This window comes from Leptonotus elevatus, chromosome 2 (assembly GCF_054856555.1).
Source record: "Leptonotus elevatus isolate MCC_2025b chromosome 2, RoL_Lele_1.0, whole genome shotgun sequence".
NCBI classification, from domain to species: Eukaryota; Metazoa; Chordata; class Actinopteri; order Syngnathiformes; family Syngnathidae; genus Leptonotus; species Leptonotus elevatus.
Genome location: NC_141240.1, coordinates 23,793,109 through 23,812,987, shown reverse-complemented (window position 1 = coordinate 23,812,987; position 19,879 = coordinate 23,793,109). Strand labels below are relative to the sequence as shown.

Sequence of the window (19,879 nt, the reverse complement as noted above, 5' to 3'; positions counted from 1 at the left end):
AAGGAATACATCAATTGCTCAAAATGCTACCACAAAATTGGACTTATATCTTGACACTGATCTCTTTATTGGGTGTAGTATACTTTTGTCTTCTTTTTGGAAAATGAAGGATGCAAACAAATGCAACTGGAATGGTTGATAAACAGTCATCAGTTAAGCTCCACTGTGAGAGTTGGTTTAAATGGCGCTGCAAGTCATGTTGGCACCTTGCTAGTTTTCTTTCATCAAAAATAAATTGCTATCCATGACACCTACAGCTAGAGGCTGAGCCCCACTGTTTTTGTTTATAGCATAGTTTATTGGCAAAGCACTTATATTTCCTTTTCTGTACCTAAAATGTTACATGTACGATAAGTGGTTCGGATAATGGATGGTTAAGTATGGTACAGAGGACGAATGGTTCGAATTAATGCACCATGTTTTTAATTTATTTTTCTTTTCTTTATATTTAATAGGCCATGGCGCAGGGGACAATGAACATTTTTTTTGGTGAGCCAAAAAACCCACATCAGCGTTAACTATATTTGGCTGCATCTGACTCATGTGCTCACATTTTAAGAGTTTAAAATTCAATAAAAATTATTTAAGAATTGTCGCCTTGTTTCATTACATGTTGTTATAAGAGTTTTAAAATATTATTTGTATGTTATTTTAAATATATTGATTGGGCAGTGACACTGGCGTCAAATGTTTTTGTAATTTTACGAAATGAAAAAAAAAATCTTTGTCTTAGGTTTTTTTTTAATGGGTTCACATGCCTTTCATCCAACCATCATCCATCTATTGTCAACACCGCTCATCCTGTAAACGTAAGTAAATGCCATGAGGTTTAAATGGCCTCCATGTGTTTTGGGCTGCAGTTCCCTCGCGTGCTCGCAGGGTGGCGTTGCAGATGGGTGTCTGTCCATGGTACTGAAGGTTGAACTCAACTGTCCACCCAAGTATTTTCCTCTCCAAGGTGCTGAGTTGGTCCGAGTGATTGGGTCTTTTCCTGCCGGCCTGGCCGAAGGATGAAAGCCAAGTACTAAAGACACGCTTCGAGCGCTCCATTAAACATCGCTACGCGAAGCTGGCGATGTCAACGAGGAGGGGGAGGGGAGGGCATTAGTCTGAACCTAAGGTAAGGCTTTATTTCTCTCTGACAAAGACGAGGCACGAAGCGCACTATTTGGCTGTGTTTCCGAAGGCCCGGTTCGGCTTCTCAGCGGTTCTTACATTTAGCCGGGACGACAGACGCGGTGTCTGTCGACCCACTTTTCAACGCGACTGGCGAATAATTTGCGTTTGGTCAAAAGGATGCTTTTCAAACGACATTTATTTCCGCTGATGTTTATGCAGCGATAACAATGGCGACTACGTGCCAAAAGCCAATCGAGTTAACAGTTTGTCACGGACCGCGTTGGTCCGCTATGGTTTGGGCTTCTTCTTTTTTCATCCTCTCCTGCGTAATAACAGGAAATAGCTCGCGCTGGAGACGGGCCTGTTTGTGGCTGAGCAACCAATTTCTGTCGGCCAAAGTCATATTTGGAATGTGACTGAGTGGGAAACCTTGTGTTTCGTAGCTGTACTTGAAAATAATGTAGCCTCTTCACTGCTAAGTCACTTTCAAGCAGAAAGGCACTTTTTAGACCTTGACCCTGTTTAAAAATTCTCGCTTTTCCTGAGTCCTGTTTTACACGTTCCGATCGTCTATTCAAGAAGCACTCCACTTGAATGAAATTCAATCTTATGCATGACCGACTGAATGCAGAGTCAAGCACTATTGCTATTCGACACAGCCTACTTGGTGGATGCTGGAAGATATTCGCAAAAATATGTACACGTTTTCCCCTCTTCGTGTTTTAAGTACATTTTGAGGTGAAGTATGCTATGCAAAAGTGTGGGATGTTTGTACGGCTCGAGTTGAGAAAAAGTGTGGGTGTAGAACGATTGCTTTCGCCAGGAAAAGCGTGGGTGCTGAACCACCCACAACCCCCATGGGTGCGACGCCTCGGTGTGCGTAATACCGGTCCAAAGGCTCAACATAGTCGAGCCTGTGAGCTTTCTTTTGTCAGCCTAAAACACTTACTGCTTCTAAAATCCATCCATCCATTTTATGTACAGCTTCTTAGTTAGTGTCTTGGGATTGGGAAGATGGAACTGATCCCATCTTGACTTTGAGCATATTGCGGACTGCAGGCTGGACTGATGGCCAGTCAGTCACAGGGTACATAGAGACACAAGTGTTCACACTCATTTTCACACCATCACTGAGTGGGAATTGAACTCACAGTAGCTGCATGAAATTCATCCAAGTCAGGGATGACGCTGCACCGGGGCTAGGTGGGGCTATAGCACCATCAAAAATCTGCGTGGTCCCAGTTAAGCATTTTATTTGCTATTCTAAAACATATTTATATATATATATATTCTCAGCCTCCCTATATATCAGTCAAGCCCCCCTTTGGCCCCCGGATGTGAGAGAGAAAAAAACCTGGCGTCCCTGATGCGTAGTTACACCATCGATGACTTGATTCTGAAATATTGGATGTTTATTTTTATTTTTTTTAATTTTATTTGTTAAATTTTACATTGTACTTTGTCTTCCAGTCAGTATCACCATATGGTGGCTTTGAAACTTTTCCAATTAACCCCCCAAAAGTAGTGATTTTCCATGGAATTTAAAATTCATTGTATTAAGAAGTCAAGTTTTCACTTAGCAAGACAATTCAGCAAGTAATCTGACTGCACTGTTTACAAATCTATTTGGAATTTCTGAACGTTTTTTTTTATATCAATTGATATTTCACTATGACAAAGTGGACATCTTGGCAATATTAACTATACACATAACAATGAAAATTACAAAACACAAGTGAATATATATATTTGTCCTGCAACTGTCCACAGTGGGTTTTGCTTCCAATGAAGACAACCAAAATGTTGGTCATGATGGCACTGAAAACATCAGAGGGGTTCTTAAAGGAACAGTTATCACATAATGGCAGAGCCAGCAATTTCCTAGACTCATGTAATATGTTCAATCATGAAACTACTACCGGTTCAGGGTGTACCCCACCTGCTGCCTGAAGACAGCTGGGATAGGCTCCAGCGCCCCCCGCGACCCTTGTGAGGACTATAAGCGGTTAAGAATATGGATGGATGATCATGAAATGAGAAAATTCTTGTTTAAAATGACTCGTTGGATAAAATAACTTGTTGTGGACAATTAACAATGTTTGATTTTCACTTGCATAGCCTTTTTCTACCTTCAGGGTACTCAAAACACTGTTTCCTCATTTTTGAGTGATATTTTTGTTTATGTAGAATGTGGTAAAGGAGTTGTTGCTATTGGATCTGGGAAGTTTTTTTTTTGTGTTTGATCAACTGAAATCTTTGGCGGCTTAATCTGTAGAGTACCTGTATGTGAATGTAATGTCTTGTGTGTGCTATTAATGTCCTTCTTCCTTCCTATTGTCAAGATGAGCCAAGATACTACAGAGACACGAACACGAACCCGCTCCAAAGGCATTCGAGGTTAGTACAAACTTTTTTTCTTTTTTTTTTACATCACGTGGTCAGTTGAATTAGCATTCCATTTTTTCCCAGGTTTGTCAGAACTCTCAGGACATGACATGAAGCATGAGCTGACGTAAGTGATTTTATTCCTCTCCAGATTGATTAATGCTTTGTGAATACGTGATGATCTGCTACGGTTTTGTTGTTTTGTCAGTAGCAGTTGTCCAACCCCTGGGTGTGATGGCAAAGGTCATGTCAGTGGAAGATACTCAAGGCATAGAAGGTAGGACTGAACGACCATTATGAACCAACACAGTGGTCAGGGCAGATAAGTCATTATGTAATGTCTTAGTGCACTGGGATGTCCGACTGTTAAGAAGAGAAAGCTGGAGGAGGCAGAAGCTGAGGAGAACCAGTCTTCCCCCAAGAAGAAAGGTCAGTCCACCTTAATGGAGGCAGAAGACGACTTATCAATACACAATGATGAGGACGAGGAAGAGCAAGACCAGAAAACTGTGAAAGAAGAGGACGACCCTAAAGAGGAGAAACATTTCGCCAACAAACCAGAGTCAATCAAAAGTGAGTCGAAACACACCAACTACTCTATTTTACAATACAGAATGAAATAAACAAAACATACATTTTTGATTCACAGAAAATGGCTGCCCATTGATAAAAGAAGACACAGTGGTAGCAGAAACAGAAACAGTTGTTTGTGCTACAACCAAGGATGAGGACAACATCACCTTGGAGGTTGAGAATGAAGTTGTGGCTGAGGAAACCGCTAGGGATGAGAAACTGGCAAGAGAAGAACAACTATCCGATGACGAACAAGAGAAAACGGATACTCCGTCGGAAACTGAAGACAAGCGAGAGACAGCAGAGCACCCTCAAAGAGACTTTGAGAGAACTGAGATTGAACATACAAAAGACGAGGAGGAGGAGGAGGAGGAGGAGGAAGCAGAAGAGCAGATTGAAAAACCAAATGGTTTTGTAGGGGACAGGGAAAGACAGACACTAAGCCAGGAAAACTCAGATCATCAGTACTCCACTGGACATTACATCCACCATCAAGTCAATGAGTCAACACAGGACCAGAGAAAGAACGAGGAGAAAGAGGAGAGGGTCCAAGAGATCGATACCCCTTACTCTCTGAGTCCACGTAGTCAAGGATCTCAGGAGTCCCTTGAGGAAGAAAAAGCCACGACTGAGGAAGAGGCATACGAAGCGCAGCAGGAGAGGGAAGAGGCCAAGCATCAGGATGAGGCAGGCAAAGTGGAAGAGGTAGAGGTAGAGGAAGAGGAGGAGGAGGATGAGGAAGAGGAGGAGGAGGAGGAGGAAGAGGCTGAGGACCAATGCTCCAGCAAAGCATCTCCGACAACCGTGGTGATCGAGGTTCGCTCCGAGGAGGAGGAAGACGACGATGAAGAAGAGGACGATGGCGATGACCGTGACTGCGTTTCAGACGGCTCAGGGATCACCGACGATTCCGAGAACTGGGATATGACTCGAGGGAACCTGGGGCTGCTGGAGCAGGCCATCGCCTTGAAGGCTGGGGAAGGGAAGGAGGATCCGGAAGCCCAGAGCTCCCAAGACTACCAATCGTACAACAGCCCCAGCAAAAGCACGGAAGCGGCGGTCCGACGCAACGCCCACTACAGCAAAGGTAGCCTCTGCTTCTCTTTCACGTTTACTCTTCTATGCAAAACGAAAATAGAAACAACGGAAATAATGTCATTGCACAAGTGTGCACGCCCTCTTATAACTGGGGATGTGGCTGTGCTCCAGATTAACCAAACATTCGAACTCAAGTTTAAACAGAAGTCAGCACACACCTGCCTCCATTTAAAGTGCTTCTGATTAAACCCAAATACATTTCAGATGTTCAAGTAGTCTTTTCCTGATATTCATTTGGTTTCTACCGGAAGCCTGAAAAACCTTTTGGAGAGGCGGCACGATGAGTGACTGGTTAGCACACCCTCCTTGCAGTGCAGAGGTTTCCTCCCATATTACAAAAACATGCATGGTAGTTATTTTCAAGACTCTAAGCATTAGCACAACATTTTCTGTCTTCTGCTAGAAAGTAAATAAATGTTCAGAAAAGCCTACGAGAACACCTGAACGTGATTTGGTTCTTAAATATAGACCATTTAAATGGTGGCATTGAATTTGAATGTGATTGGTTCATTTTCATTGTGTACACTGCCACATCTCAGTTCTAACTGCTCGCACTTATGCAGTCATGCTATCTCAGTTGTTTGTTTTTACTTTTGCAATTGAAACATTTTATTTCTTTTTTATTAAGTTGTACGGAGGTAAAATTAATTGCAGATTTTTGTTTTTAGTGATTTTTCTTGGTCGCCTTTATCTTGGCAGCTATCTAACTATCTATCCAATTAGCTAGCTAGCTAGCTGGATAGCTAGTTAGCTACATAGCTAGCTAGATAACTAGGTATCTAGATCTTTAGATCGATAGATCGATAGTGCTAATTAATCCCTCCTTACTTTATTCAGAAAAGAAGGAAGTGAAGTGTCCAACCCCTGGGTGTGACGGGACAGGCCACGTGACTGGACTGTACCCTCACCATCGAAGTCTATCCGGATGTCCTCACAAGGATAGAATTCCTCCAGAGAGTAAGAACATCAACTTAAGTCTGACTCTGCTTATATAACACTTGTAGCTGATTCTAAACTACCTTCCAGTAGGCAAACTCTTATTTATAGAAGTTTTCTGCGTAAATTCTTGTTGATGCAATTATTTCAGTATTCTTTGTAATCATGTTTCCTCTATTACAGCTGCAGCTAAAAGTACTACTACTGAAACTAATACTTACTAACTTTGCTAAATCTGCCACTACTGTATGTTGTGTGTGCTACTACTCTCTTGCTGTTAACAATTTAAGCTTTCCAATCTAAACAGACTGAACAGTTTGTATTTGCTGTTTATCTGTAGTCCTGGCCATGTATGAGAACGTCTTGAAGTGTCCAACTCCTGGCTGCACAGGCCAAGGACATGTCAACAGTAACCGCAACACACACCGCAGGTTAATAATGGACACACACTTAACATGCATGCACTCACTGGACAACTGCAGTTGAGCATGGAAGTGCTTTTGTGTCTTTTAAGAGGATAATTGAAGAAGCATGATTTAATACAAGGTGTGTCAGGAAAGTTGTTGGATGAGTGTCACAAACACAAAAGTATGGAGGATCAAAACTGCCAAAATTCATAATAAATAAGTAAAAGTGAGAGAAAAAAACGGATATAAAAAATATTAGAAAAAAAAAATGAAAATAAAAACAACAATATAGATATACATATATAGCCATAAATAAATAAAAGTAAAAAAAAAAAAAGATTACAAAAATAAATATACAAATAAATGTGGAAATAAATACACAAATAATATATAAATATAATTAATTATCAATCAAATTAAAACGCTCTGCTCTCTGATTTGTTTATTTTATGCTGCAGACGCCTTGTCAGCGCGAAATGTTATTCAAATGAGGGGGGGGGGGGCGGTCCTAAGCAAGTCTTGGGTTGGACTCCGCCTTTGTAAACTGACTTTCAATGGCCGAGTGAGTGGGTCGGCGAATAAGGAAGTCTCGGCAGCTTGCATGGAGAGCTCCAGCAATGGACATCTATATAGCCACTGTCACTACAACTTACGACTTGAGTTGCTCGACAAGTGAAGGGAGAAATTTGTAGTTGTGACCACGAGTCCAGGAACTTTTTTGACATGCCTCGTATATGTTTTTACCTGCATCACATTGCTCCTCATTTGTGATGCTTATAATGATGGGTATTTTATTGACATTGCTTGAACCTAACACCATATTACTAACACATACTATACATAGTCACAATGTCTTTAATGTGATCCTTCACAATGTCAAGAAAAAAGTCATTTCCATTTCTTTCATCTCAAAATGTATTGCTATCTTCCCGAGCCCTGGCCTCAATTCTCCAGAGTCGAGTATTGACCGCTCTCTGGGAAGCCGTCGTGTTCTGCTATCAATTCTATTTTAGTTTCGTCTTTCTGACATTTGTATTCCAATCATCAGTCTGTCCGGCTGCCCTATCGCTGCAGCAACGAAGATAAACAAGAACCAGGACAAGCAGGTCCATCTACAGGCTGCAGTCAGCGAACCCACGCCCAACTCTGACAGGGTGCTCAGGTCAGACATCTTTCTATCCAGCCGATAATATTTGTTCAGCTGCAATGATGAATCACTCCTTTTTCCTTTCTAGGCCCATGTGTTTTGTCAAGCAGTTGGAGATCCCTCAGTATGGTAGTTACGGGCCCAACGCGGTCACCACCACACCACGAGCTAACCTGGCCAAAGAGTTGGAGAAATATTCAAAGGTGTCTTTTGACTATGCAAGCTTTGATGTCCAGGTGTTTGGGAAGCGTATGCTTGTTCCAAAGACAACTAACACGGAAACGTCACCCAAAGCCTTCAAATGTAAGTACACACCGCAACACGCGTCATAATCTACGAAATGTGAAATTAGTAGTAAGTCATTGCTTATGAATTGCACCACGAGGCAAAGTTGTATGGTTCCAGTGTAGCACACTTAACTCATTCACTGCCATTGACAGTTATAGACGTCAAAAATTATTTTGAACTATTTCTATTAGTTAAAATTTTTTTTCCCACTTTTGTTAACAAGAGTATGAAAAGCTAGAATTGTTTTTATTGTACATTTAGAACAGATATAACATTTGTGATTAATCGTGAGTTAATTTTTATTGTAATTAATCTCATGACTTCAATAGTTAACTCACGATTAATCATAAATGTGAAATCTGTTCTAAATGTACAATAAAAAAAGTTCTAGGTTTTCATACTCTTGTTAACAAAAGTGGGGGAAAACATTAAACTAATAGAATTTTTTTTAATGAATTTTTGACGTCAATAGCCATCAATGGCAGTAAATGAGTTAATACGCCGGTAATGGACAGAGACCGGTTAATGACGTCGTCCATTTTGGGAACATTGCTTGAAGATCAAAGTGCCCATCAGGCGTCAACAACCTTTTTGAAACTGAAAGTTAACAGCTTGAGACATCCTGATTGGGATTGTCTGCAGCTGAGACGCAGGGACTCCACCCACCGACACTCCACCCACCGACACTCCAGGAAAAATAAAAAGACAGGAAACAAATGACCAGCAGAGGGCAGAACAAAATAAGACATGACAGTAGTTCCTGTGAGCATACATTTACTAGTCGGTATGGTATCTATCTGTGCCAATACCAGCCTCATTTTAAGGTATGGGTACTTGTGGCGGTGGCCAATACCAGTATCGGCTCTCTTGTGGCTGTTTTATGACGAGGAACTAGAAATTAGAGGAATAGAAAATTGCCATGAATTTCAATTATGTTTTTAGGAAAAATACTATATTGGAATATATAGTTTATTCACTGCCATTGACGGCTATAGACGTCAAAAATTCATTTGAACTATTTCTATTAGTTTCACTTTTTTCACTTTTGTTAACAAGAGTATGAAAACCTAGAAAAAAATGTATTGTACATTTAGAACAGATATAAAATCCGTGATTATTCTTTAGTTAACTAGTGAAGTCATGTGATTAATAATATTTAATAATTTATTAAAAAAGAAAAAAGAAAAGATTGTTACAAATTAGGGGCATCAGACGATAATTTATTTTTTTTGTAATTAATCGCATAACTTCAATAGCTATCTCACGATTAATCACAATTTTTATATCTGTTCTAAATGTACAATACATTTTTTTCCTAGGTTGTCATACTCTTGTTGAAAAGTGGGAAAATTGCAAAACTAATAGAAATAGTTCAAACGATTTTTTAACGTCCATAGGCAATAATGGCAGTGAATGAGTATTGAGTAGAATTCTATGTGGTAGTGGTGTTGGTCGGTCTTTGGTATCGGTGACTACACAAGAATTGAGTACCGGTATCAGTCTGGAAAACAGTGTTATTGAACATCCCATTTACTAGTGTCTGTGATGACAACAAAAATGCAACTGGGAGCTCCGGATTGATTATTTTTGCTTACACAACCATGGCACATATTGGAACTAGGCCACGCAGAAGAAAAAACTTTTGATTTGGGTAACTCAAACCATGTAGTATAAATGTGGCTAAATAAAGTCCAATTTCTTTTGTGTGAGCAACAACATGCCCTTGGGTGAACATTTGTGAGACCACACAAATACTGTACATGAATACCACTTCTGTGAGCGCCTTGTCTTCAGTTGTTGGCTGAATAATAGCAATTAATGCACGAATGCTTCCGTTTCACTTACCATACCCTCTTTTGAGAATCAGTTTTGTCGCGTTCCAAAAGTAAAAGACGTATTCAATACAATATATAGTTCATAACAGCTAAGATCTAACATCAAGATGAAAAGAGAAAACTGCAAAGCATTTGGCGATGACATCATCACAAAGCCTTACAAAGCACCCAATCAGATTGCTCTGATGCATCACGCCTGCCAGTCACCCCTGACAGGAGATCACAGATAGCGGCGTGCTGTGATCTCCCCGCCGCTTTTGTCTGGCGTCTCTAAATTCAGTCTTACGCCCACGGTTGAATAATCCTACGTTGTTCCGAGACATTTGGAATGTTGAAGCTAACTTCTGCTCTACCTCTACCCCACGCAGCGAAATCCTTCCCTAAGGCCTCTTCCCCAAGCGGGACAGGCTCAGGAGGCATTTCAAACAGTACTTTGCCCTCCAATGAGTATGAGTGCAGCCAAGACGCCGAGGCAGCTCATATGGCAGCGACGGCCATCCTCAACCTGTCCACTCGCTGTTGGGAACGACCAGAGAGCCTTAGCGCCAATCCCAGGGAGTCCTGCGCCGAGGTACGCTGGATTACATTTCATTACAGCCTCCTTGCTGAACTGGCGGTCTACTGTATGGCAATTTCTCTTCTGCTATCGCAACTTTTGTAGGAGCCTGATATTGAAGTGGATGAGAACGGCACGTTGGACCTCAGCATAAAAAAAAACAAGCGAGAGACCATGCAGTCTCCGGAGCCTTCGTCATCCTCGTCATCGTCTTCTCAACACACAATCGGTGTGTTGTCTCAGGGCCACGCTCAGCCGGAGTGGGAGGAGCCACTCGACTTTACAAAATCAAGTGGCGTGAAGGAGGAAGGCCATGATGAGGTACAATGCGCAGCCACTCAAAAGTCACCGGCTCAATGAGCACTCGTGGGCAGTAAAAGACTGGAAAGAAAGAAAACGTGGTGTAAGTAACAGGATCATTTTGTGTTACCAACTTGTCATCAGGTGGATTATACCGCTACCTCATACACTTCTTCTGATGTTGAGGACGAGGACCAGGAGAACCTGGAGAACATAGAGGAGAGGAAGTACCCCGGGGAAGTTACTACCAGCAGCTTCAAGGTCAAGTTTCCGCCCAAAGACAGCAAAAAGGAGATCCTGGTGTACGTACATCTGTCGGAAAGAATACTGCTCCACTTTTCTTTTTCTTTGCACTCTTTTGATAGCACTCCAGCTCACCCAAATTTGCCAAATTATGTTTTCATTACAAGTCAATGATGTAGTGCAGCTCGTTGTGCTGGACTAGAATTGCTCAACTTAATCATGCTGGTCGGACGCTGTCGCTGACTCCCATCGCTCAACTTTATATTTATAAAGCACTTTAAAATAACAGGCACATGTTTTTTTTTAGAAGGAACCTAGGGGCAGCAGATCCAACGAACACAGCAGAGGCCTTAGAATTGAACCCTGTGGCACACCATACGTCCCATTATACACGTGAATTCATATTGCACATATTTGTCCGACCGCGTTCTTTTTTTGCTCGACATCACACGATGTACCGTCACAACAGCCACAAGTCGACTACTGAGCTTGGCCAAGCAATGTAGAGCGATCACATGCAGCCCCTGGTGTTTGATCGAACCCAGGTTAAGAACCACTCTTGTAATATTTGTTAAAAGTGAAGAAAGTGCATTTTTGGTGCAGATTTTATAATAAACCCATTTAGCAAGAAGTAGGCACTCTTATTTTCTTTAGTGGGTCAGATAAAATAGTTTTGACTTCTGTGGAGTAGTGTTTCATTCACTCTGGCTCCCATGTAGGTTCCCACTCAGTGAAAATGTGAGTGCTAAAAGTTGTCTCTCAACTGCAATTGACTGGTTTGACAATTAATGAACTTTGAGGGATTTTCCCTCACTGTTTTTGTTTGTAATTTCTTTGCAGTGTCGCCTTAATACCGCACATTTTTTTATGACATGGGCTCATCGCACTCACACACGGATGTCTTAAAGGGATACTTGACTCATTGAGCCACCTTAAGCAGTAAAAAGTTAATATTTTGTCCAGAATGAATTTGATAACTTCATTATATTTCATGTACAATGAATACCTTAAAATACTCAACGTTCCACTTGCTGTCGACTGAAGATGACATCACCTGTGCTGAGGAAGTAGGTAACGACCAATCATGGCCCAGTTTGCTGACCAAACCCAGAAAACAGGTAACGCGTGATTGGTCGTTACCTACTTCCTCAGCACAGGTGATGTCATCTTCAGTCGACAGCAAGTGGAAAAATGTGTTTTTAAAATAATTGTATGTTCGTTCTGGACAAAATATTAACTTTCCTGCTGAAAATGGCTCAATGAGTCAAGTATCCCTTTACGAAGTATTGGCTTTCAAAAGGGACACTTCTTATTTGACAGATGAAGCTGTAGTTCTGACAATGACAATTTCCCTCCTTGACACTGCAGATGTCCCACTCCAGGCTGCGATGGCAGCGGACACATCACCGGCAACTACGCATCACATCGAAGGTAAGCCGGACCGACACTGGCCTAAGCGCAAGTTCAAGTGTTTTGTTGGAAAGGTCAAATCGTTACAGTGCTGCACTGCACTTTCACATCCACAACATTGGTGAGATTAGGTTTGGCATGACTGTGAAGACAATAAAGTGCTGCTCTCTTAGAATGAGATAGAAAAGAGAAAAGCGTTTCTCTCCGTCTTGCCTGGCTGTCTTGTTTAATTCAGGCTCTGCTTCATTCGGTCTTCCATTCAATTCCTACTCTTGGCATGTTTTCTGATAGATTCTCTCTAATCTTCCAGTCTGTCAGGCTGTCCTCTTGCAGATAAATCACTACGGACACTCATGGCTGCCCACACAGCTGAACTTAAGTATGTGTGCTGTCTTTTGCCTCAAAACTTCATCATGTTCTCTTAACGCTTAGTTCACGTAATGATTAGTTTCTATCTATTTTGATGGCCTAGTCAGTTGAATGATCATTTGGAGGAAATCTAGGTTGTGCAAATAGATGATGAAAGCATAAAAGTCAGACGGTCTCTAAACATCCTTAGGTGTCCGACTCCAGGCTGTGATGGATCAGGCCATATCACAGGAAACTATTCCTCACATAGAAGGTATCAAATGTTCTTCATCTGTGTCTTTTCTGGATGCTTCATCAGCTAACGCCTTTGTGCTCCTCTCTACCAGTCTGTCTGGGTGCCCCAGAGCCAAGAAAGGTGGAGTCAAATCGAACCCCACAAAGGACGACAAAGAAGATTCTGAGTTGTTGAGGTGAGAAGTTTAAAGCCAACCGACCACAATTGGAGCTGAATGGATTGGTGATCATGTTGGATTCAATACATCTAATATTTATATAGCAGCACGGTGTGCTAGCGGCTAGCATACTGTATGAGCCTCACAGTGCTGAAGTTTGGGGTCTGGAGTTTGCAGTATGTTATATTATATAGTATAGTACGTTTAGTGAGGGAGAAGCTAACGCTAAATGCTATCTTGGTTGACAGTTCAACAGTGCTAAACAAGTAATGCACTCACCATTATCCAACAATTTTTGGTAGCTGGCTGTGTCGTTTACCCCACGCATTGGGAACAAACCACCGGAAAAGCTCAACTTGCATAGTAGCACTACATTTTCCGTGATTCGTAGACATGGAAGCAGGAAGTAGTTGCGGTTAGATGGGAATGCAAATGTGAATTTGGAAGGAAATTAACTAGGGATAGACCGATTATCGGCCGGGACGATTATATTTGGCATTTTGACAAATATCGGCAACTGCCTTTTTACGAAGCCGATAAAGCTGGTATCTCACTGAGCGGTGAATGCTTGCAAACATTTAGAGTTTTCATCAGGATTTGTAAGATCTTCACAGACAGTTTTTACTTGGCACAAAGACATTTCGAACATATTCAGACCATTTTTTACTCTCTGCAAAGATCTTTTGAAACCCTGACAAAAAAAACAAATTAGCTACGTTCGCAATTTCGCATGCATTTGTCGCCCAGTGAGATATAGGGAACTTTTCATTTATGGATTTATTTATATTTCCACTTTATAAAAAATGATACTGACACTGGGAACTCACTACACTTTTTTTTTTAATACAAATAAAAATTAAGAAATTATGTTGAAATTTGGGAAAATTTTATTTACAGTAGAAAACTTTAGGGAACTATTTATTTGCTTAGTTCATCACATGCTGATGACCCTGGAAGCTTTGTGCAATTTTTGTTATAGTTTTTATTTTAACAAAACTGTCAATTCTTTATATGTTTGAAATTAAAATATTTAATGTTTTATTTTTTTAATTTATGCTAATATTTTCTCTTTTTCTGCAAATGAATATCGGCGTGAAATATCGGTTATCAGTCTCCTTGACAACTAATAACGGCCTTTAAAAAAAACAATGGTCTATCACTAAAATGAACAGTTAAATTCCATTTTAATGGATTTATCATGTGAATCGCTATGACAATTGTGTGATTGACATACACATGGCAAAAAACAAACAAACATGAAACGCCGGAACAGGACCTGCGTAATATCGGGACAAAACAATGGGCTCCTCAAACTCAAAACTCCTCTGTTATTGTGTGAAGGTGTCCCGTCCCTGGCTGTGACAGTCTTGGACACATCAGCGGGAAGTATGCCACCCACCGCAGTGCTTACGGCTGTCCACTGGCAGCGCGACAACAGAAGGAGGGTCTTCTTAACGGCACGCCCTTCTCCTGGAAGACTTTCAAGAGCGAGGGCCCAACCTGTCCAACGCCTGGCTGTGATGGCTCTGGTCATGCCAATGGGAGTTTTCTGACACACCGCAGGTATTACCATGTTTTTGCCAATAGATGAACTATGCGAAGCATAGGAATTTTATTTGATAGCATGCTTTTCCCTAGTTTGTCAGGGTGTCCCAGAGCACTGCCCAGTAAGAAGAAAGCTAAGTTCCCTGGAGATGAGTATATCACTGCCAAATTCAGAGCTAGTGATGGTAAGGAATAACCATTTCATGCTTACTTATACTGCAAATAACCTGGGAGGGGGGGGGGGATCCGATTTTTGTGTCGCAAACATCATACTTGAAAACAAAACTAATGTACTGACGTGTTGTTTCTTGGTCCAAGTTCTGGATAATGATGAGGATATCAAGCAACTTAATGAGGAGATTAACGATCTGAACGAGTCCAATTCTGAGATGGAGGCCGACATGGTGAACCTGCACACTCAGGTGAGGGATTTTGTTGGTGTTTAAAAATTGGAGAGAAATTTGCATCCAATTTATAAAAGTATGTCATGTATTGATGGCCTTTCATAGTCTCAAGTGTCATTTGCCTTTATTCGACCCGGAATATCTTAACTAGTTAAAATGTATGATTATTCAATAACAAATAGAGCTACATTTCCACGCTCAGTGTCTCAATTGGTTTTGCCTCTGAGGACTACCGTTATAGTAGTTAGCATAAGCAATATAAAAGCCAGATAGCTGTGAGTGGGTGAAGAACAAGAAATGGTGAAGCTGAACGAATAAGTGCCATTAGTTAATGCAACCCTTTGGAATGGCCTGAAGAAGACATATAGTCAATGTTTCGAAATTTGTATGCGAATTTTGTGAAAATGCGCAAAAACGGACATGCGACTTATGCCCGTTTCCATCCGCTCTTCTTTTGCGAATATGCGCCGCGAGATGACGTTGTAGTGACGGAAATTTGGGACAATGGGGAGTTCCGGGTGGGAATATTGGTTTTGACGGACTGAACGGAAGTGGTTTGTCTTGTTGGCTTCCCGCATGTAAGTGAAGTGTGTCGTGTTTCTTAGTCTCCCCAAACTTATCTCACTTTATCATCCGCCATTTATTGTAACTAAAAACGTGCGTGTGACGTAGTATCGGCTAAAACGTGCGACGTATATCCGGTCTTGTAGTCGCTTATTCGCTAAACCTGTTTCCATCGCCAAAATGCGCATTTCCCTTTTTTTGATACGCTTCAAAAACCACCCCATCCAAGCGTAAAAACTTTTTGCGAATTTTGGGCATGTTTTCGAATTTCTGGTGTGTCTATTCAGTTTCTTTTTAGCAATTCTTGAAAACTCGAATAAAAATAGGTGGATGGAAACCCACCTTATAGACTGCTGGTGTAGTAAATAACAGATGTTGAATTGGTTTGGTCAAGAAAATCAACAGGGCTTAAAATTAAGCGCTACAAAGGCACCAAAAAAACAACAACTAAGTGACATCAGAGATAACCGACAGTAGATGACAGAAATGAAAGTATTACCAAAGGCTACACCAAAAGATACAAACCACTCAATAAAAATAATAACAAGGCCTGGCTGAAATCTGGAATGATTTGATAAATGTCATGATTCCAAGCTCATTTGCAAAACATTTTGCATGACTTCTTCTGGGACAGGTTCACTCGCTATATCTTCATTGATGAGGTAACTCAAGATGGCAGGAGCAAAATGAACGCAAGAGGTCCACAGAAACATATTGTCAGCCAGTTTTAAGAAAGATGCAGCCAAACTGGGACTGCACTATGATAACGGCCCAAAAAACAACAGTGGAGTTCCTTCTGCTGACTTACTTGCCAGTTGTCTCTGTTGTTGTAGATCTCTTCCATGGAGAAGAATCTGAAGAGCATGGAGGAAGAGAACAAGCAAATTGAAGAGAAAAACGAGGCCTTGTTTCTGGAGTTGTCAGGCCTGAGTCAGGCTCTCATCCATAGCCTGGCCAACATCCGACTGCCAACCATGGTGAGCTTCACAAAGATGAACTGAACGGGCAATGCTTTCAAGTTGGCAGTTTTTGCATACTTGAATAATAGAAATGCACATAACCAAAAACATCCGTTTCTGGCGGCAGTATAAAAACAAACAGTTAAGAGTAAATAGTAATCAAGTCAAAATATCCTCAAAATATTCTGAGAATCTGCAGAAACATTTGTACCTCAGCAAAATCCAGCAGATTTAACCAATATCAGAAGGCGGCCATTTTGCCACTTGCTGTCGAGTGAAAATGACATCACAGTTGCTCAGGTCTCAAGAAACAACCAATCACAGCGCAGCTTCAGAAAACAGGTGAGCTGTGATTGGTCGTTGCCTGAGCCCCTGCCCTGATGTAATTTTCAGTGGACAGCAAGTATCAAAATGGCCGCCCCCTAAGATGGATACAAATGGCTAGATTTTGCTGCTTTATTAATATTCCACAAATGTAATATTAATCAGAAAGTCATGTTTAGCTAGACTAGTGAGGTCACATATTACATATTATTGTCGAGAAATGTTTAAGGCTGACTTCCCCTTTAAGCGGAAATTATTAACTCATTCACTCCCAGCCATTTTCCCTGAAGCAACCCCCTTCGCTCCCAGCTGTTCCAACTGGATTTTGACTGATTTTGCAAGGCCCATAGAACATTGTGTTCTTGTGTATATTTCTATCTGTTTCCATTTTGCAGCAATTAACATTAGAATATAGCTACACTCTAAAAACAGTTGGGTCAAAAATAACCCAACTATAGGGCAAAAATGGACCAATCCTCTACTTGGGGCAATTTGACCCAACTTTGAGTCAAGAAATGGGTCTTTTAGTGCAAAACAACTCATAAATATTGGCCAGATCCTTTACTTAGATCAAAAAATTGGGTCATTTTGTATAAAACAACCCAGAAAGTGGATTGGTCCTTTTTGAATCCATAATGATCCATAATTGGTTTACTTTTGACCCAACTGTTTTTAGAGTGTAAGTTTAATCATTATTCACAAATCTGTTTAGAACTTTGGGGAAATTAGCTTGTTTTTAACATGGCCCTGGTTGATCTCTTATACTGTGCTGCCACCTGCTGGCCGTTTTTGTAATTACTACCATTGCTTCAACTATTGTCTGCAGTTCAGAGGCTGCATCAAAGCCTTCTGTATGCTCTAGTGTTCAAATAGAACACGTTTATACATTTTTGGGAGCAAATGAGTTAAGGAAAGTGATGTAACCCAGTGGCACCAACAACAACAAATATTTTGAACATAAAAAAATTAATAAAAGTTTCACTGTGTACCTTCAGCAGGAGCCGTTGTCGGAGCAAAACTTCGACAGCTACGTAGAGACCCTCACTCACATGTTCACCAATAAGGACTGCTACCAGAACCCCGAGAACCGGGCTCTGCTTGAGTCCATCAACCAGGCGGTCAAGGGAATCGAGGTGTGAGACATCCAAGAAGCAAGCCGACGCCCAAACCCCCCCACACACACAGATAGCGTTAGTGACGGAATCTTCTCATTTGGAACATTGCCATCTGTTCTTTGTATATTTCTTTGTCCTTGTGTATACTTTTCCTGTTTGCATGTTGCTTTAGGACAATGAGAGTGAGAACACGCGAGAGGATGATTATGGCACACGGCAGTCAAACTGCTCCGGTGATGACATTGAGGTGTGTAGCAGAACATATCCCATAAGTCCACTCTATAATGTTAGTAGTATTCCGTACGATCATAGTGACGTTCCACCTGTTGGACTAGTCTTTTCTATATTCATTGGTACTATTGCTGTGTAACTATTTGTCATTTGCAAATGTTGGGTTTATTATGGAATATTTATTCATGTTTGCGTGTATTAAAAATCATGTTTGTCTACTATTATTTATTCAAGTCCCTGTAAAGTGAAAATTAAAAACGCTTTTTAAATTTTAACACACCCAAATAGGGTGTGGTTAACAAGTCTTGACAAATCATGATGTCAATCAATCGAGGCTTGAAAATCGTGTAAAATCAAGCCCTTCTCTCAGCTCTCAAACATTGTGGCCGTGTTCATGGTCAATGGCAATTAACTATACGGCAGGCTGTAGTGGTAGTTATAACTAAGTAACTTGTAATTGCGCCGGATAGCAGTAGCGCACAGTTCTTATACAGTGGGGGAGGGGCAACTCAGTCTGGATGCCCAAGTGCATGTCTGGGTGCTGTTTTTGCCACGCCCCTCCAAAATCCATGAACGCTCTAGCTTCGCAATTGAGTACGACAGTTTTTGCCCGCTTTCAAGTATGTGTAATGTATTTAGAAACCAATCGCTGAATTCACTTTACAGGGCCTTTAACTATTTATTCACTATTTATTTTTTAACGTGTTACTTGAGAAGATTTGAGAAAAAAAAAAGGAGACTAATCTCAAGTTAACATGAGAAGGGAAACACTTTCCTCTGCACTGATGAACAAAGGAAATATTTTAAGATATCAACTATGAATTGTTTTATAAAGTTATTTATTTAAAATACTGCAAACTTTTTACAGTAAATGCAAGCATTTTGTATATGAAAGTTTTGAAATAATTTACTAATGACTTATTTATTGATTTATTTATTGGTGCTTGTTTTTATGATTTTGACAACTATACATGTGTTGGAGTACCTTGCAATTCACGGAGAATATTGAAGTGCACAGATATGTTGATGAACAAAGTGACGTGTGAAACAAAGTGATGGTGAATATTTATTTAGTTTTGTCAATGTGTGACGATGACTGTGGATTCTCTTTGCTAGCTCTTCAAATAAACGTTGACCAACATTTTGGATGGTGCCTCTCGGACTTGGACATTTTTTGTTGCGGGGCACACTACGGGAAATTCATTTATTAAATTGCACGTTGAAAATGTTGGGTCTCTGAGGTGCCCTGATGTCACGACAAAGCCAAACGGTAAGCAGAGCTGCACTGAGTTTTGTTGGATGCAGTGTGTTGCTTTAGCTTCTAATAACCAGCGCATGTGTTCATGTGGCACAGTGTTGTGCAGCGTTACCCAACTTAAAATAATTGCGGAATAGAGCAGCCTAGCCATTGCAATCCCTTATTTACGTAACAGGGTTGAGGAGGGTTGTAACTGTAGTGCCTGTCTCTTAACATGTAAAATATTTGGACTCTTAAGCTCTATTAATTTCCATAAGTAAGCGGAGAATTTTCATATTTTACATGTTCAGTTTTGTTGCAAGGAGAATGGCGGATTTACCATTAGGCAGGCAGATTTCCCAGGACTCCCAAACGCCTCAAAATACATTTGTTTTTGTCAACTTCACACACTTCTTAAAACCATCAAAAATACTTAATCATG

The 19,879-nt window shown here is 40.8% G+C and overlaps 1 protein-coding gene across 5 annotated transcripts; it reads left to right on the top strand.

Moving 5' to 3' along the window:
* The first annotated feature begins 858 nt into the window (after nucleotides 1-858).
* Nucleotides 859-19,346, top strand: myt1a (myelin transcription factor 1a). 5 transcript variants are annotated; one of them, XM_086067240.1, is made up of 22 exons: nucleotides 859-1,120; nucleotides 3,462-3,516; nucleotides 3,589-3,631; nucleotides 3,713-3,781; nucleotides 3,851-4,077; nucleotides 4,154-5,164; nucleotides 6,013-6,132; nucleotides 6,452-6,542; nucleotides 7,567-7,680; nucleotides 7,754-7,968; nucleotides 10,157-10,359; nucleotides 10,450-10,665; nucleotides 10,789-10,946; nucleotides 12,256-12,318; nucleotides 12,608-12,676; nucleotides 12,857-12,919; nucleotides 12,993-13,076; nucleotides 14,400-14,621; nucleotides 14,697-14,788; nucleotides 14,922-15,025; nucleotides 16,405-16,548; nucleotides 17,853-19,346. In XM_086067240.1, the coding sequence occupies exons 2-22, from the start codon at nucleotides 3,462-3,464 to the stop codon at nucleotides 17,991-17,993; spliced, it is 3,504 nt and encodes a 1,167-aa protein (XP_085923366.1). In that variant the 5' UTR covers nucleotides 859-1,120; the 3' UTR covers nucleotides 17,994-19,346. The 5 variants fall into 5 exon arrangements, with proteins under 5 accessions (XP_085923366.1, XP_085923367.1, XP_085923368.1 ...); XM_086067239.1 differs by having other exon boundaries at nucleotides 864-1,120; nucleotides 3,716-3,781; nucleotides 17,850-19,346; XM_086067238.1 differs by having other exon boundaries at nucleotides 864-1,120; nucleotides 17,850-19,346.
* The last annotated feature ends 533 nt before the right edge of the window (nucleotides 19,347-19,879 follow it).